The sequence below is a fragment of the Poecilia reticulata genome, chromosome 17 (genome assembly GCF_904066995.2).
Source record: "Poecilia reticulata chromosome 17, P_reticulata-male-v2, whole genome shotgun sequence".
In the NCBI taxonomy this organism is placed as follows: domain Eukaryota; kingdom Metazoa; phylum Chordata; class Actinopteri; order Cyprinodontiformes; family Poeciliidae; genus Poecilia; species Poecilia reticulata.
This window is the reverse complement of record NC_088846.1, coordinates 30,760,434-30,775,384: the sequence shown is the minus strand read 5'-3', so window position 1 is coordinate 30,775,384 and position 14,951 is coordinate 30,760,434. Positions and strand designations below refer to the sequence as shown.

General features: G+C 37.7%; 1 protein-coding gene across 1 annotated transcript; it reads right to left on the bottom strand.

Annotated features, from left to right (window-relative positions):
• Nucleotides 1-4,477: 4,477 nt before the first annotated feature.
• On the bottom strand, nucleotides 4,478-8,291 carry LOC145548038 (uncharacterized). Its single transcript, XM_081598485.1, has one exon. It carries the CDS (start codon nucleotides 7,113-7,115, stop codon nucleotides 4,827-4,829), a length of 2,289 nt encoding a protein of 762 aa, XP_081454611.1. The 5' UTR covers nucleotides 7,116-8,291; the 3' UTR covers nucleotides 4,478-4,826.
• Between the last annotated feature and the right edge of the window lie 6,660 nt (nucleotides 8,292-14,951).

Here is a 14,951-nt window from a genome sequence, read left to right as displayed (position 1 = left end):
ACACAACCACTATGAAACTCATCTTAAACCAACAAAACCAACTTATTATAAACGATTATACACCAATAACTAATGCAAAACTCATTCAGGATTTCCCCCACTGTATTATAAGCCTGGTGGGCCACCAGGATTGTACCCCAGGTTAACCATTACTTAAGTCTTTTTAAAATGTTTGCTGTTTTTAAGATTTTATAGTTGGTGTTCAGGTATTAATCTTTCAATGGCACATAATTATCAAGTGATATTTTCAAACTAAACATTTTTTAACTCAAAACATGACTGGCTGCTGGATGAATGACTCATTTTACTCCACTAAAAAGTAAATAAAACACATTCTAAATATCTACACTACAGCCCCAAATAAGGTATTTGTTTTCAACCACTAAAAAGCAAAACACATTTTAAATAACAAAACTTAATTTTAAAAAGCCCAATACCCACCAGTAACCAATGGACATTATTTCTAAACCACGAGAAACAAATATAAACTAATTTTAAAGTGTTCACTCCACCATCAATCAATGTAAAACTCCTTTAACACCACCATATAATTAAAAACCAACCAAACTGAACACAAGTAATGAAAGTAGAAGTTCGATAATCTACTTTGTCTCTCGGAAACAGCTGGACGACTCAATTCAGATGGTTCAAGGTCTGAATCTCTGTCCAAATTGGACAAAGTGTCCTTGTCTAACTTCACTGCTTCAATCGTCTTTGAACGCTCCACAACACAGATTGACCTGGAAGGAACAGAACATCAGATGAGTTTGGTTTATTAAGAATCTAAATGCTGTTCAGTCAGCTGCTGTTAATCCAGTTTGAACGCTGATGCTGATTTGACTCTAATTGTGTTGGTTCAGGCTCTGCTGGGTCTGTGTGGAAACTACAGGAGGTCTGAGTGAAGAGAGGCTCTCTGAGGACGGCTCCACCAGGTAAGAACTCCTCACTGACTGACGGATGGACTGCAGGTAAACCTGCTGTGAGACTCAGTACACTGAAACTACAGTCAATCGCACCAAGACAACTGGACTGTAAGCAGAAAACCTAATGCTTCATCATGTTTAATATCATGTGATGCCAGGCCTGATGACAGATAAATCATTATGTTGATGACTTATTATCTCCATGTTCTGCATGTGGAGTAACTGTTTCCTCCTGAAGGGGGCGCCCAGTACATCTCCAGTACAGAGCTTCACTGCTTTATATCATGAAATAGGAATATTCTGATGGACCTCTCTGTAGGGATGAAGTTAAGGTTGTATCTAAAAAGAATTGGTTCCAGCTCCACAAACTGATTAAATGTGAAATTCCTCATTAGTATCAGGTAAATATTTACCTGAAACCAGCACCATGTCAAGATGGCTTATAGCTACCACTAATAACTCATAACTAATAGAACAGATATTTGCTGCCATCTAGTGGGCAGAGTTGCGCCCAGCAACGCCCGATTTTCTTTAGCTACTTGGGGGATTAAAATAACTTTCATTAACATGGAAAAATAAGATAGAAATGGAAATGGTTTAAGTCTATGTATTAAACACACAATAAAATCACTAAGTGAAAATGGATCAAAGAGATGAACACAGACTAAATAAAAATATTCACACGTTTGATAAATTTTGTATATAGTATAAAATATTTCAGATTCTCTGCTAATTGTAAAGATTCTTCAAAAGCGATTAAGTAAATCAATGGTTTGCTGTAAAATTAAATTTCTGCAGTATCTCTTCTCTCAGATGATCACCTCTCAGCTCATTACTGTGTATTTTACTGTTTATTTTAAAGTCCAGAAAAACCCTGAAATTAGACACATGCAAATGTGTTCAGTATTGACACTTAACACTATGGTAACTAATTAAAGATGGGTGATTGGACAAATTCATCAACAGTAGGCTTTTTTTTTACCGTTTGAGTTAATTATGGTCATAACAAAGCCAAGAGATGCAGGCCAAGGAAAAAAAAGGTCCACATATTATAAACCCTGCATGAAGTTGGAGATGAACCAGGTGGACCAAGCTGACTTCAGTCATTTAGGATGAAACGATGAGGCGGCACATGAGCCTACGATCATGGTAACCTGGGAGGAGTGGAGAATCCCCCAGAGTTTAGCCAGAACAGAACAAATCTTTATCCCAACTTCTATAAACTTACTGATGCTTTTCATGTGAAAGGATCCGTTCTACAGCAGACGGAACCGACTCAAAACGGAGCAGCTGCTTAAGGCTCAGCACTGTAAAACATTTTACTTAAGTAAAAATATAATTTGGTCCCAAGTAATATGAGCACAGTTACAAAGTAAGACTCTCTGTCTACATCAGCAAATTACCTTGAAGAATAACAGAATAATGAGGCAGCGATGGCGTGAGGCTTGATGTAAACGTTTTATTAACAGAAAAACATTGCAACATGTATGCGCTCTCAGCTTTTGTTTGGGAAATGTGCTTGAATGTATTCTCCATAGAAAAGTAGTTTTGTAAACAGTTTTCAGATAAACATGCAGTTTTTAAACTCCACAAACGAGATGCCACAAGTTACAACAAGGCTTGGAGAAAATGTTTTTACCTGTGATGAATCACTAATTCACCAATCTTTGGCTTTTATTAACCTCTTATCCCCTAAGGGGGTATAAATACATTTCCGCCTGACAAAAACGCACAAAAGTAAATCACTTATAGCCTCACAGCTATTAGATCTAATAAGAAACTTTTGGTACCTCTGTAAAGGTAAGATGTCATAGAATGGTTTTCTGGTGTCAGCACCATTGTAGCTTTGACCCTGCCTGAAATATTAGGGACAAAATACAAAATATTTTGCTTTTTTTTTAACCTCGCCAAAATTTTCTTTGAAATAAACATTGAAAACACTACCAAAATATTATTTGTAGCACAAAAAAGTAGTACAGACTTTTAAATCTAAATGTTGTGTAAAAGTATACCAAATTTGGACTCAATTAGATGAATCATATTTATTTTAGAATGGTATTAGTGAGAAATTTCTTAGGCGGAGAGGCCATTTTGGCACATTTATCCAAAATGTCACCAAACTGTGCCAAATGTGTTTTTTACATCAATGCTGGGGGTTTGTTAAAATTAAATAGCTTATTACCATCTAATGACACTTTCTACATATAATATAACCATTGGTCATGACATTTACCCCATTTATATGCAAAATGTACCATTGTGCACAGTGTAATATGTATAATAATGATGACCTAAAAGCTCCTTCTTTGACTCCAAATAGAAAACTTTTATTGAAACAAGATAAAACAGTCAAACATTGAACCTTAAAGACAGAGACAAAGTTAATTATGTATTTAAACATTTATTTATTTAGCACAACTCTTAAACGGTGAATTATATTTTAAGTTTTTTTCACAGATCATTTTACTGATTTTACAAATATTTGCAGGTTTATATTCCCTTTTAAATCAAATTACAGCAAAAATATGACACTCAAATTAAGCCAACAATTAAGAGCTGACTTTTGTATTTTATAATAAAGAAATAACTGAACCCAAAATCATCTTATGAAATAAGATTAAAAAAAAAAAGCAAAAAGCATCAACCCACACATAAACCAGCCCTACTTACATAAATTTAACAGTCAAGTTAGAAGATTGTCATCGGCTTAAATGTTTCCATTATTGTGATTATTTAAAATATTTGTTTGAAATATTAGAACTGGATCTACAGTATTGGTATTTTTATATTTCATGCATTGCTGATCATAAAGACAAACTTTTAAAAAATGTTAAAACATCCAGAGACCTGCTGACGTTCTGAATATTTAAAGAAATCGCACTTCGTTAGCTTTTCATTTCTCTGCCAACAGAAAGTTGCTCTTCTGTTGAGAGTTTTGGTAACGTTCACTTCAGTCTCAGTTTTAATTTGAACTTATAATGGCTTCCTGCTCATTTCCTTTGGTTTTCTTCATTTCTTTATTCCAGCTTTGACTTGTTAATGAAAACATTCGATGGCTTTAAAAAGTTGTTTTCTTTCTTTTAAAACTTCCTTGGTCGTCAGCTGATACTTTGTACAATGTTATTCAGAAAGACTGAATGTTAAAATTAATTAGTTAAAAACTTTATGTTGTTTTCTCATTCTGGTGTTTTACAACATTAAGGTCAGGAGAAAAAAAAGATCAGTTTAACTTTTTAAACTCCCTGAGTTGGATGGGAGATTCAGATCATACAGAGACTAGGAATCACTTTGACCTGGTCTGACTTCCTTAAATAATATCATCTTATTATTTTTATCATAAAGGGATTGGAGCTGTATGATTATGTTCAGAGATATTTACCTTTTATCTGTCCTGATGTGTCAAAAAAGAAAATTAGACCAGCTTAACCAAACGTATTTAATCTTAGTAAAACAATATTTGTTCATTAAAGATTTATATTTCCTGTTTAAAACAAAATTAATTGCTTCAAACAAAAACTAAGAGCAGTAAAACTACTGCAAATTTAAAATTCAAATGGTTCTGAGGAAATCTGTTGACTTAACATCTCACATCAAGTGACTTATCAAAGAGGTTTTTCTCCTTTCTCCAATTTAGCCATAAACTCTGCTTGTTGTTTCACTTCCATCAGTGACTCAACTCGTTGTTTCCAGCCTGGTTTGGCCTCCTGTTTCTCTCCTTCGATCAGCATATCAATGTACTCTGGAGTGGTGAGAGGATTGGGCCTCAGTGCTATCTCCTTCAGTCGGTTCAGACACTTTGCTGCCTTGTCCATTAATTTATTCACCACATCCTGCATGATACTATAGTTACCCTCCAGTTCTCTCATCAGCCCCTCAACAGTCATCTTCTGCCCTGTGGCCTTTTCATAGTTTTCTTTCAGGTCTTTGACTGTCCGTTTCTCTAACATCTTTATATTCCCACCTGTACTTTTGGTTGAAATGAACATTCCAGTTACATTTCCCTGTACATTCAGTGCAGTATCCATTGCTGTCCATCGCCGTACATCCTTTTTTATCTGCATCATTTGCTATTCCACAAGGGTAATGACAGGTGACATGACACTGCTGACAGTTGGTAATGTAGTTCCCAGTACCTGAGATATCAACTTGTTTCGGTTTTTTCACAGTGACATAAAACTCAAACTTCTCATTTCTACTGATCTCAGCTTCATGCTCTTTGATTTTTTCTCTCGTCTCTCTGATCTCCTTCATTTTGGCCAAACCAAGTTTAACCTGACGCTGCAGATTCTCACCTGAAACCTCCAGCTGTTGTCTTTCTCTCAGGACCTCATTTGTCAATGTCAAACTTTTGGTTTCTATCTGATTTAGAGCAACAAAAAACCTTTTCATGCTTTTTGTTCCCATGTTCCAAAACATCTGATCGAAGTTTCCATCGTCATCATCACTCAGGGCATCTGCTGCAGAGGATTTATTGTCAGCAAACAGAGCAGAGTTGTTAAATTTGAAGTGAACTGGAAGACCATCTTTCCCTTTCGGACTTGGTACGCCTGAAGCTTTGATGGCTTCTAGAACTGGAGGCTTCTTACCATCTGCAAATGTCACCAGGATCCTGATGTTTTCTGCTATATCTTTGTCAAAGATGGAGAGAATGGAATCAAAGACATATTTCTGTGTCGGTGTGAGACGAGCTAAAGCTGATTGAGCTATGAAACACACAGCATCAATCACACTGACCCCGTCTTTACTAGTGAAGAGGTTACGGAGCTGCTCTGTGATCTCCCTGTCTCTGTCTATTCCTCTGGTGTCTCCAAAGCCTGGAGTGTCTATGATGGTCAGAGAGAAGGGAACCTCAAATCCGTCCCTGTAGTTGAGTTTGTACACAGTGACCTCAGAGGTCTGACTATGAACTTGGGATTTTGTTGGACCGTCATCCACTAAGCTGAACCGATACGAGTCTGACCATTTAACACCTAGAATGTAATTTATCATCCCATTGATGAGGGTTGACTTCCCAGCACCTGTAGCTCCAATAACCATGATGGTACGACTTTGTTTGGCAGCAGGTTCTCCAAACCTGAAGAACCTGCATCCCTTTATTCTGATGTTCTCCTCCTTCAGAGGAACTCTATAAACAGGCAGCGGTCCTATCTGTGGCTTCAGCTTTGCCTTTAAAGAAGCCTTAACAGCGTCACAAAGCTTTGGTTTTGTTGTACGAACCTGAGCAATCTTGCTTTCCTTGCTCCTGCCGGCTCCACCACAGTCACATATGATCCTGACTGCATATTGTGTTTCTGACTGAAGTCCTGAAATGATGAACTTTTCACCTTTTGACCTTGTTTGGTTCCAGATGAGATCTTCTGCCTTTGCATATTCCACAATGTAGCTCAGGATCTGAACATCTGGTCCGAGCTCAGCAGGTTTCTCCCAACTCACTGATATCTCAGAAGAGTTTGGTTCACCTTGAAGTTCTCCAGGAGGGCTGCAGGGTAAAGTTTTAATGGGATCATTGATTACATTGGCCGGTCCAACACCTGCTGAGGTCACAGCTCTGCATCTGAACACGTACTCTGTGTCTGGCTGCAGTTGGGTCACTGTGATTTCTCCAGATTTTGGTTCACTCTGTTGTCTCCATCCATCTTGTCCTCTGACACAGAACTCAACAGAGTAGGATGTGATGCTCTCTGCTCCAAACCTGGGAGGAGAAACCTTCAGAGTCACACTGCTGTGGTTTATGTCAGCCGCTGTCACAGTTTCAGGCTTTGAAGGAGGCTTAAAGTTCTCATTGATGAGGAAGCCATCTTCATAAAGGTAGATGGTTGAGACTTCATGGTTATCATCAGTTAAACCTGCAGCCAGGAACTTTATCTCCTTGTTCTCCTTGTTGGCTTCTGCAAAATCATGGAAGAGTTTGGCTTTAAGTCTGATTTCATCCAGAACCTTCTTAGAGACAAACCATGGTTCCTTCTCTACATCATAACGATCATCTGGTCTGGTTCCTTTCAGGTGGGCTGATAATGCCGAGAGCAACGGGTCATTACTCCCCAGTGAGGTGAAGACAAAACATAGAACTGGATCCTCAGTGTTAATAATCTCATTGAACTCATTCTGTGAGATTATCTCAGTTTGTGGCATCATGTTGGTCAGAGATTGTAGGACATTGATCTCTTTTTCTTTGCAGATCATCCACCTCATGAGGTCGGTCTTGTTGAAAGGAGTTGAAAGACGAAAAGTGGCCTCATTCTCTATTATCTGATGAAATTTCTATTTTCTTAAACCTGATGGAGAACTTTGTTTTAATCTGACGAGGGTTTGATCCTTAAACTGAAGGATTAAGTCTTTGAAAGTTGTCAGTTTGTCTTGAATCTCCTGAAACTGCTGAGCTGTGATGGACTGCAGTGCCTTTTCCCTCCTGGCTTCCAGGTCTGGAAGGTCTTGCAGAATCTCCTGAAGATGCAGCTCATATGGTTCTGATGTTCTAAAGACAGCAGTTTCACTTTCTCTGCTTCTTCCAGATTCTCCGCAATCACATCGGACCCTGATGTCATATTGTGTGTCAGACTGAAGGTCTACAAGGGTCTCTTTCAGGGATTTTGTCTTTAACTGGTTCCACTGGACTGGACTAGGCTCTCCTTTCTCTGTGTACTCCAAGATGTAGCTTGAAATCTGTACACTGGGTCCGATCTCAGCGGGTGTCTTCCAGGTAACTGAAGCACTGACTGAGTTTGGTTCAACATGAAGTTCTCCTGGAGGACTGCAGGGTAAAGTTCTGATGGGTTGACTGACTTCATTGGTCAGTCCAATGCCAAATGAGGTCACTGCTCTGCATCTGAACACATACTCTGTGTTTGGCTTAAAGCCACAAATTGACAGAGAAAATGACTGCAGGCCATTTTTTTCAATGCCCAGAAACTTTCTGAGACGTCTGCTTGAAAATGGGAGCACTGGGAAGGATTTCATATCTGTCAGGAACTACAAAGTTGTTTTAAAATGATGTGGTTTGATATGGACAGTAAAAATGCAGAGGTATAACATTAACTCTCTTTAGAACAAATTTGTATAAAAGGCTCATGAAAAGTTCAGATTTTTATGGCTGAGCAATAAAAAACAATGTAAGTACTCTTTCCCATTTTTAAAGAAAATAAATCATGTTTTTGACGGTGAAAAAACAGGTAAAACACATCCTGAGTCAACAAGATGTTAACAGGGTTAATAAACATTAGTATGTATGTGTGGAAGTAAAGGAATACAGCAGAATTACTCATAGCCCCCTAAAAGATCCCTTAGCAGAAAGTTGCAATCAGGGCAACATTTACCTGCAGAATTCATATAAAAAAGTGATGCATGAAAGATTTAGAGAGAAATTAGTCGATGGAAATCTCGGGAAATCTAAATTAGACACTTTAGAACATTTTGGGACAATGGGTCCTTTTTCAGATTTCTCTGTTTATTTTCTTTAGATCTGCTTTTTTCACTTGTCTCAGTAAAGATCATTATCTAAGCTGATTATTGTTTTTCCAGGTTTTTTCGGAAAAATCCATAACACAAGCACAGATTTGAAAAATAAAAACCCTAAAACAACAAAGAAACTAATAATTTCTTTTAGATTAAATATTCCAGGTTCTATTGTGTATTGAGTTGGGCTCAGAATTCATCTTTGTCATGTTGAGATGTAAAAAGGGCCCAAATTTAGAGATAAGCAACAGATGTTGGTGATTAATAAGCAGCTACAGAAAATTGCATGATTAAACCAGGATAGAAGCAAAATGACAGCATAGGAAAGAACCTATAGGGTAAAATGAGGGAGTTTTACTGAGAATGTGAGACTAATTAACTAGGTGAGACAACCCAGGTGAAAAAAGTATACTTTAGTATACTTCAAACATACTTACATTTGTGAAAGTACACTTTAAGTATACTAAGTATTAGGTGGACTACCAATAAGTATATTTGAAGTTTACTAAAAATGCACTTGTACCAATTTCAAAATTCTAACTTTAAACGCACTTAAACATAATTGTACCAAAATACACTTTTAATATATTAAATAAAAGTATACTTTAAGTGACCAAAATATATATTTGCCCAAATGTAAATATGCAGTTTCTCAAGTATATTTAAAATATATTTAAAATATATTTTGTGTAAATTGTAAAATTTATGCTCAAAATAGAATTTTTTTAAAATTCACTTAACACTACTTTAAATTATTAATTTCAGTATGTTTTAAATTACATCTCAGTGTAAATTTGAGGCTAATAAAGTATGTTTTTTTAAACTTTCTTTATTTAACCAGGTGAACCCGTTGAGATCCAGATCTCATTTTCAAGATGGACCTGGACAGAAAGTCTGCATCACTCAATACATATGGAGAAGTTTGTCTTTTAGGAACCTATGTAGTATTTTTCATGTAATTTTTAGGCATACTTTATAAGCCTAATATTTTACTGTTTTTGTTAAAATTGCAAAGAATAAAAAAATGATCATGATGTAATGTCGTGAGAACCATAGACTTTTATGTCCATTATAATGGACATTTTGTTGAAGCTTATTTTTTGTTCATACTTTGAGTTATCCTTTCTAGCCCTACAGTACTCTTTAGAGGACATCCTGGGCTTTCCAGGGATGTGTCATGTGATAGGTTTGCATACTGGGAAGTCCCTTTTTATCCTGAATCAAAATGGCCGACCTGCCAGAAACCACATTTGGGGGTAGACGAGTCAAATATGTTTTTCTTTTGTTATCTTTGTCATGATAATTATTTATATTCTTGTTAATAAAATACCAATAATAATATTTCGACCAGTAAAAACAATTTAATAATTTCTGTTGAGAAATAACAGACCATTTCTGAATGTCAGTCGTAGTGGACATCAGGACATTTAATACTCCACATTGTTGTAGGAGAAAGATGTGAAACTCTCCACAAGATAGTAGATGTACTTTATTAGCAATAGCAGTAAATCAAAAATAAAAATGGTGTAATTTAAATACATTATTAATATATTAGCAGTATATTTAAAATATATTGAAAGTATATTTTTAATATAATTCTATGACAGAATTAGTACACTCAAAATATATAAATAGTATATAAAAAAGTATACTTAAAGTATACTAAGTACAACTTGAAGTTGTTCCAAAAAAGTACATTGTAGTATAATAAGTATACTAAAAATGGTAATTTAATACTATTTAAATACTATTAAAATATACTAAGCACAAAAAAGTTGTTCCAAAATAGTACAGTTTGAGTACATCAATCAAAGTATGTTAAAATGTAGTATACTAAATTCCAACCATCCATTTTCTAACACCTTGTCCCTCAGTGGGGTCAGGAGGTGCTGGTTCCTCTCCAGCTGGCGGGGTCACCTGGACAGGTCACCTGGACAGGTCACCAGTCTGTCACAGGGCAACACAGAGACACACAACCATGCACACACACACACACACACACACACACACCTAGGGACAATTTAGACAGACCAATTAACCTGACAGTCATGTTTCTGGACTGTGGGAGGAAACCGGAGTACCTGGAGAAAACCCACCATGCACAGGGAGAACATGGAGACTCCATGCAGAAAGACCGGGAATCGAACCCAGAACCTTCTTGCTGCAAGGCAGCAGCTCTACCAACTGCACCACTGTGCAGCCCCATATACTAAAGTATACATTTTTTCTTGATTGCTGTACAATCAGAGCAGCTGATGGACAACAGGAACAGTGAACTGAAAGAAGGTGACAATAAAACAGCTGAATAGAAAAACTAAGTAATTCAGTGTTCTGAAAAAACACTGAAAGGAAGAATCTAAAGTAAATAACTGAACAAGACTAAACTCAACACAAAGGAAGAAACAATATGGCCAGACCTTATTGATAATAATCACAACCCTGAAATGGTGAAAATACAAGCAAATGAAAACCAAAAACACAAACACAGATCATGAGACATTCTCATGATCTGTTCTCAAACCGTTGCTTATCAGACTTTCCCTCTATGGTTGGGGTCAAAGTTTAGGATAAAAACCAGGAAACAATCAGAACCTTGGTACCATCCACAGACCCGTTTCTGACCGTTGTTCCTCCCTTTCCTTCACACCACCTCCTCTAACACTCACTCACCAGATGAGGGTTTTTTTTCACTTGCTTATTTATTAACTTGGTAGATGTTCATCGTTGGAACTAGTATTTCATAGAAAACACTATTGTAGATTTATAGTTACACATATTTTCTTGTTCCTATGTTCAGACTAAAAGCTTTTATGTCTCCACACATCACTTTCTTGAATACTTACTCTCTCATATTATTAGTTGACAGGTTTCAACTTATAATGATTAAAAAACATTTAAGGAATAAGATGAATATTTTAGTTTTTAGTAAAAGTTCCTGAATGAAGCTTCAGTCTGCATTGCAGCTGTGTTGACTTCAGCTGCAATGCAATTCTGTAGTTTATTATAGGAAAAAACCTGAGAAGTTTCTTCTTCCATTCTTTGAATCTCACCTATTTAAACTGTAAAATCATCTGTTTGTGTCCTCATAATTATAAATATTGTAGTGCAGTGGTGTCCAAAGTCGGACCTGGAGGTTCTGCTTTCAGGTCTTCAGATGTACCTTTGGTTTGTGACCACTAGAGGGAGGTGTAACCTTGGCTGTAGTGTTAGCCCTTCAACACTCCATCCATCCATCCATCCATCCATCCATCCATCCATCCATCCATCCATCCATCCATCCATCCATCCATTTTCTTTACACCCTTGTTCCTCAGTGGGGTCAGGAGGTGCTGGTGCCTCTCCAGCTAACGTTTCAGGCAAGAGGTGGGTCGCCTGGACGGGTCGCCTGGACGGGACACCTGGACGGGTCACCTGGACGGGTCACCTGGATGTGTCACCTGGACGGGTCACCTGGACGGGTCACCTGGATGGGTCGCCTGGATGGGTCGCCTGGACGGGACACCTGGACGGGACGCCTGGACGGGTCGCCTGGACGGGTCACCTGGACGGGTCGCCTGGACGGGTCACCTGGACGGGTCGCCTGGACGGGTCGCCTGGACGGGTCACCTGGACGGGTCGCCTGGACGGGTCGCCTGGACGGGTCACCTGGACGGGTCACCTGGACGGGTCACCTGGACGGGTCGCCTGGACGGGTCGCCTGGACGGGTCACCTGGACGGGTCACCTGGACGGGTCGCCTGGACGGGTCGCCAGTCTGTCACAGCCTTTCAACACTTGCAACTTATTAATCACAAACAAACCAACTCACTGTCTGGTAACGTTTAATCATGTAAGGTGGCGTGGTTGGTCATTAAACCTTTGCATTTTATTAATTATTTCAAAAAGTAAAGACCTGAATTGAAAACAAATGGAAGCAACAAACACATAACTGGTTTAATTCAGATTCTACCAATATAAGTCGTATAATCTGAGGTGCCAACCTTTTTTCATTTTGGTTTTCTTAGCAGATTCCTTATTTTGAAGTTAAAATGCAGAATTATTTTTCATTGATTTGTTCTATGAAACATTTATATCTGGATTATAACACAGAAAGCTTTAAAGTGAATCTAATGCAGCCAAATTTATACAAAGACCAAGTGACTATGAACCTCAGCCTTTCTGCAAACTGAACCGTTTCATTTTCTCTTTCCACAGATTACATTACATAAACTGGAGAATAGTTTTGTGTCTTTATTTTTAAATGTAAATAATAATGAATCTCATCCATAATCTTAAAACTATTGCTCAGTGGCTGAGGGTCAGGTGTGCAGGGACAGAGCAGCTGCTCAGTAAATCCAACATCTGATGGAGATTTGAAACTGGCTAACCCTTTCATGCAGGAATCATCATCCTGTAAGTCAAGTTTTTTTTTCAAAAGTGTTTTTTATTTTCTCAGGGCATAAAAATAAGGTGGGAATTATTTTTTTTGTAAAAATCTTTTTTTTCCTTTCCCAAGATTTGTCCAAATGTCCACTTAGGTGGACAACATGCGCTTATGTCTATTCAACTAAAGAAATGCTGTGTATTATAATGTGAATATATTTTGAGATTAGTTAACATAATGCATAAATATATATAACATTGTATTCAACTCTAATCTAATATTCACTGCTAACTGATCCCTTAATTCAGTCCCTCTCATTCAACCGCTTGATCTCATTTTGGCTCCTTCTCAATCAGTATGATTTTATTATGGACATTTTTAATTTTATAAAACTTACAACATTGAACATGACACTTCAGCCTTTCTGCTGTTTTCTGTAACATAACAATACTGTCTCTTCAGCTTCAAACATATAAAAATCAAGGCTGTCTTGTATGAAACAGTGCAAAGCACCCAGGTTGCAAACAACACATTGGATGCAGATGTATTTAGTTTTGTCTGCAGGCTGGATCCTTGCATGTTGATATTTTTGGCTGCAGTGAGATCAGGCTGAGATCTGGAGACCTCAGCCTGATCTCATGGGTTTGTCTTAGACCAGTGGTGTCCAAAGTTGGTCCTCGAGAACCGGCATCCTGCATGTGTTAGTTCTCTCTCTGCTTCAACACACCTGGATCAAATGGTGGCTCATTAGAAGACCTCAGGAGAAACGCTGAGGAGGAAGCTGCTACCACCAGGCAGAGAACTAGAACATGCAGGATGCTGGACCTCAAGGGCCGACTTTGGACACCACTGTCTTAGACACTGGTCTGCATTTCAACGGTGATGGGATGGCACTGGTACTCATAAGCGTATAACCCTCATTTATTAGCACACAAGCTACAGATTGTAAAAGATTCACCTTCTCCAAGAAGTGAAAAAACACTAAGTACGATGTCAAGATGAAGGTCTGGTTCTGATGACAATACATTCCTGACCTCGGGTATCTGAGGTACGACATGACTCCATATTTATTACCAGAAATATTCTCACTTCCTGGCCTGTTAAGGCCAGAATGTATTTTATTTTTTGGGATGCATTCAGGTTTGTATTCTGTAGGTTCTGCATCTCCAGTTATTTCATCTCAACATCTTGATTTACCTCAGTGATCAAGTAGAACTTCATCATCATGACGTCCACTTCAGTGGACAGGTGATCAGTTGCAATTTTCTGCGAATATAGAATTATTTAGAAAATACATCAGTAGTATTAGTCTTTAGGGGTTTCTTGATGTCATAGTATTTTTTTTTACCTGCAATAGTTTTCCACAGAAAGAGGGGGACTGGATATTCCCAAGTTAGTCTGATATGCTTCTGTCTGTCAGCCATATTGGATGTATTATCGCCATCTGCTATGCTGGAGTGTGGACCACAGAACCTCCCTTTAATCTAAATTCTTATAAATAATCCTGTTTCCTTCAAAAGTTCAATAACTGCTTTATTTATTTCATGTTTAAATAATACCTTATTGAGACTTAACGTCTCTATCATATTTCCTATGTTCTTGTTTGAGCTTCTCTCTACTTACTGTATATTTTCCACAATAAATTATTACATGTTCTACAGTTTCCGTATCCCTACCCCACTCACAACTGCCTGTTGGGTGTTTATCTATGAAATGTAAAGTTTTATTTAATCCAGTATGTCCGAGGTGCCACCTTGTCATTACTTCCTGCTCTTTTCGATTTTCTCCAATTATTTCCATATTTCCTCATTTCTTTTCTATATGAAATAAATGACGACCTTTAGTTCCTTCCTCCCACAATTGTTGCCATTCTGATTTAATTTTGCTTCTAATAATTGATTTTATTTCAGATTTACCATATGCTTTTTCCGTAATTCTACTTTGTTTTAAAGACATCTTAGCTAAATGATCTGCCATACATTCCCTTCTATATCAATTCTTACAGTAGACAGTAGTTGGCAGTGTTTCACCTGATGCACTAGTGTTCACTTTAGTGGACTGTGTGCATTTATAACATAGAAATCCACAAGAAACACAAGAAAATGGCTTTTAGACAGCTGTCCACTGCAGTGACCGCTATGCATGAAAGGGATTGTCCACAGCATCGTGGAGCTTGTAGTGAAGACTGAATGTTGCTGACCTCATACAGCTTCA

Excerpts from the sequence above, each read along its gene's own strand:
- LOC145548038 (XM_081598485.1), bottom strand. The coding sequence starts at position 7,115 with ATGAGGTGGATGATCTGCAAAGAAAAAGAGATCAATGTCCTACAATCT.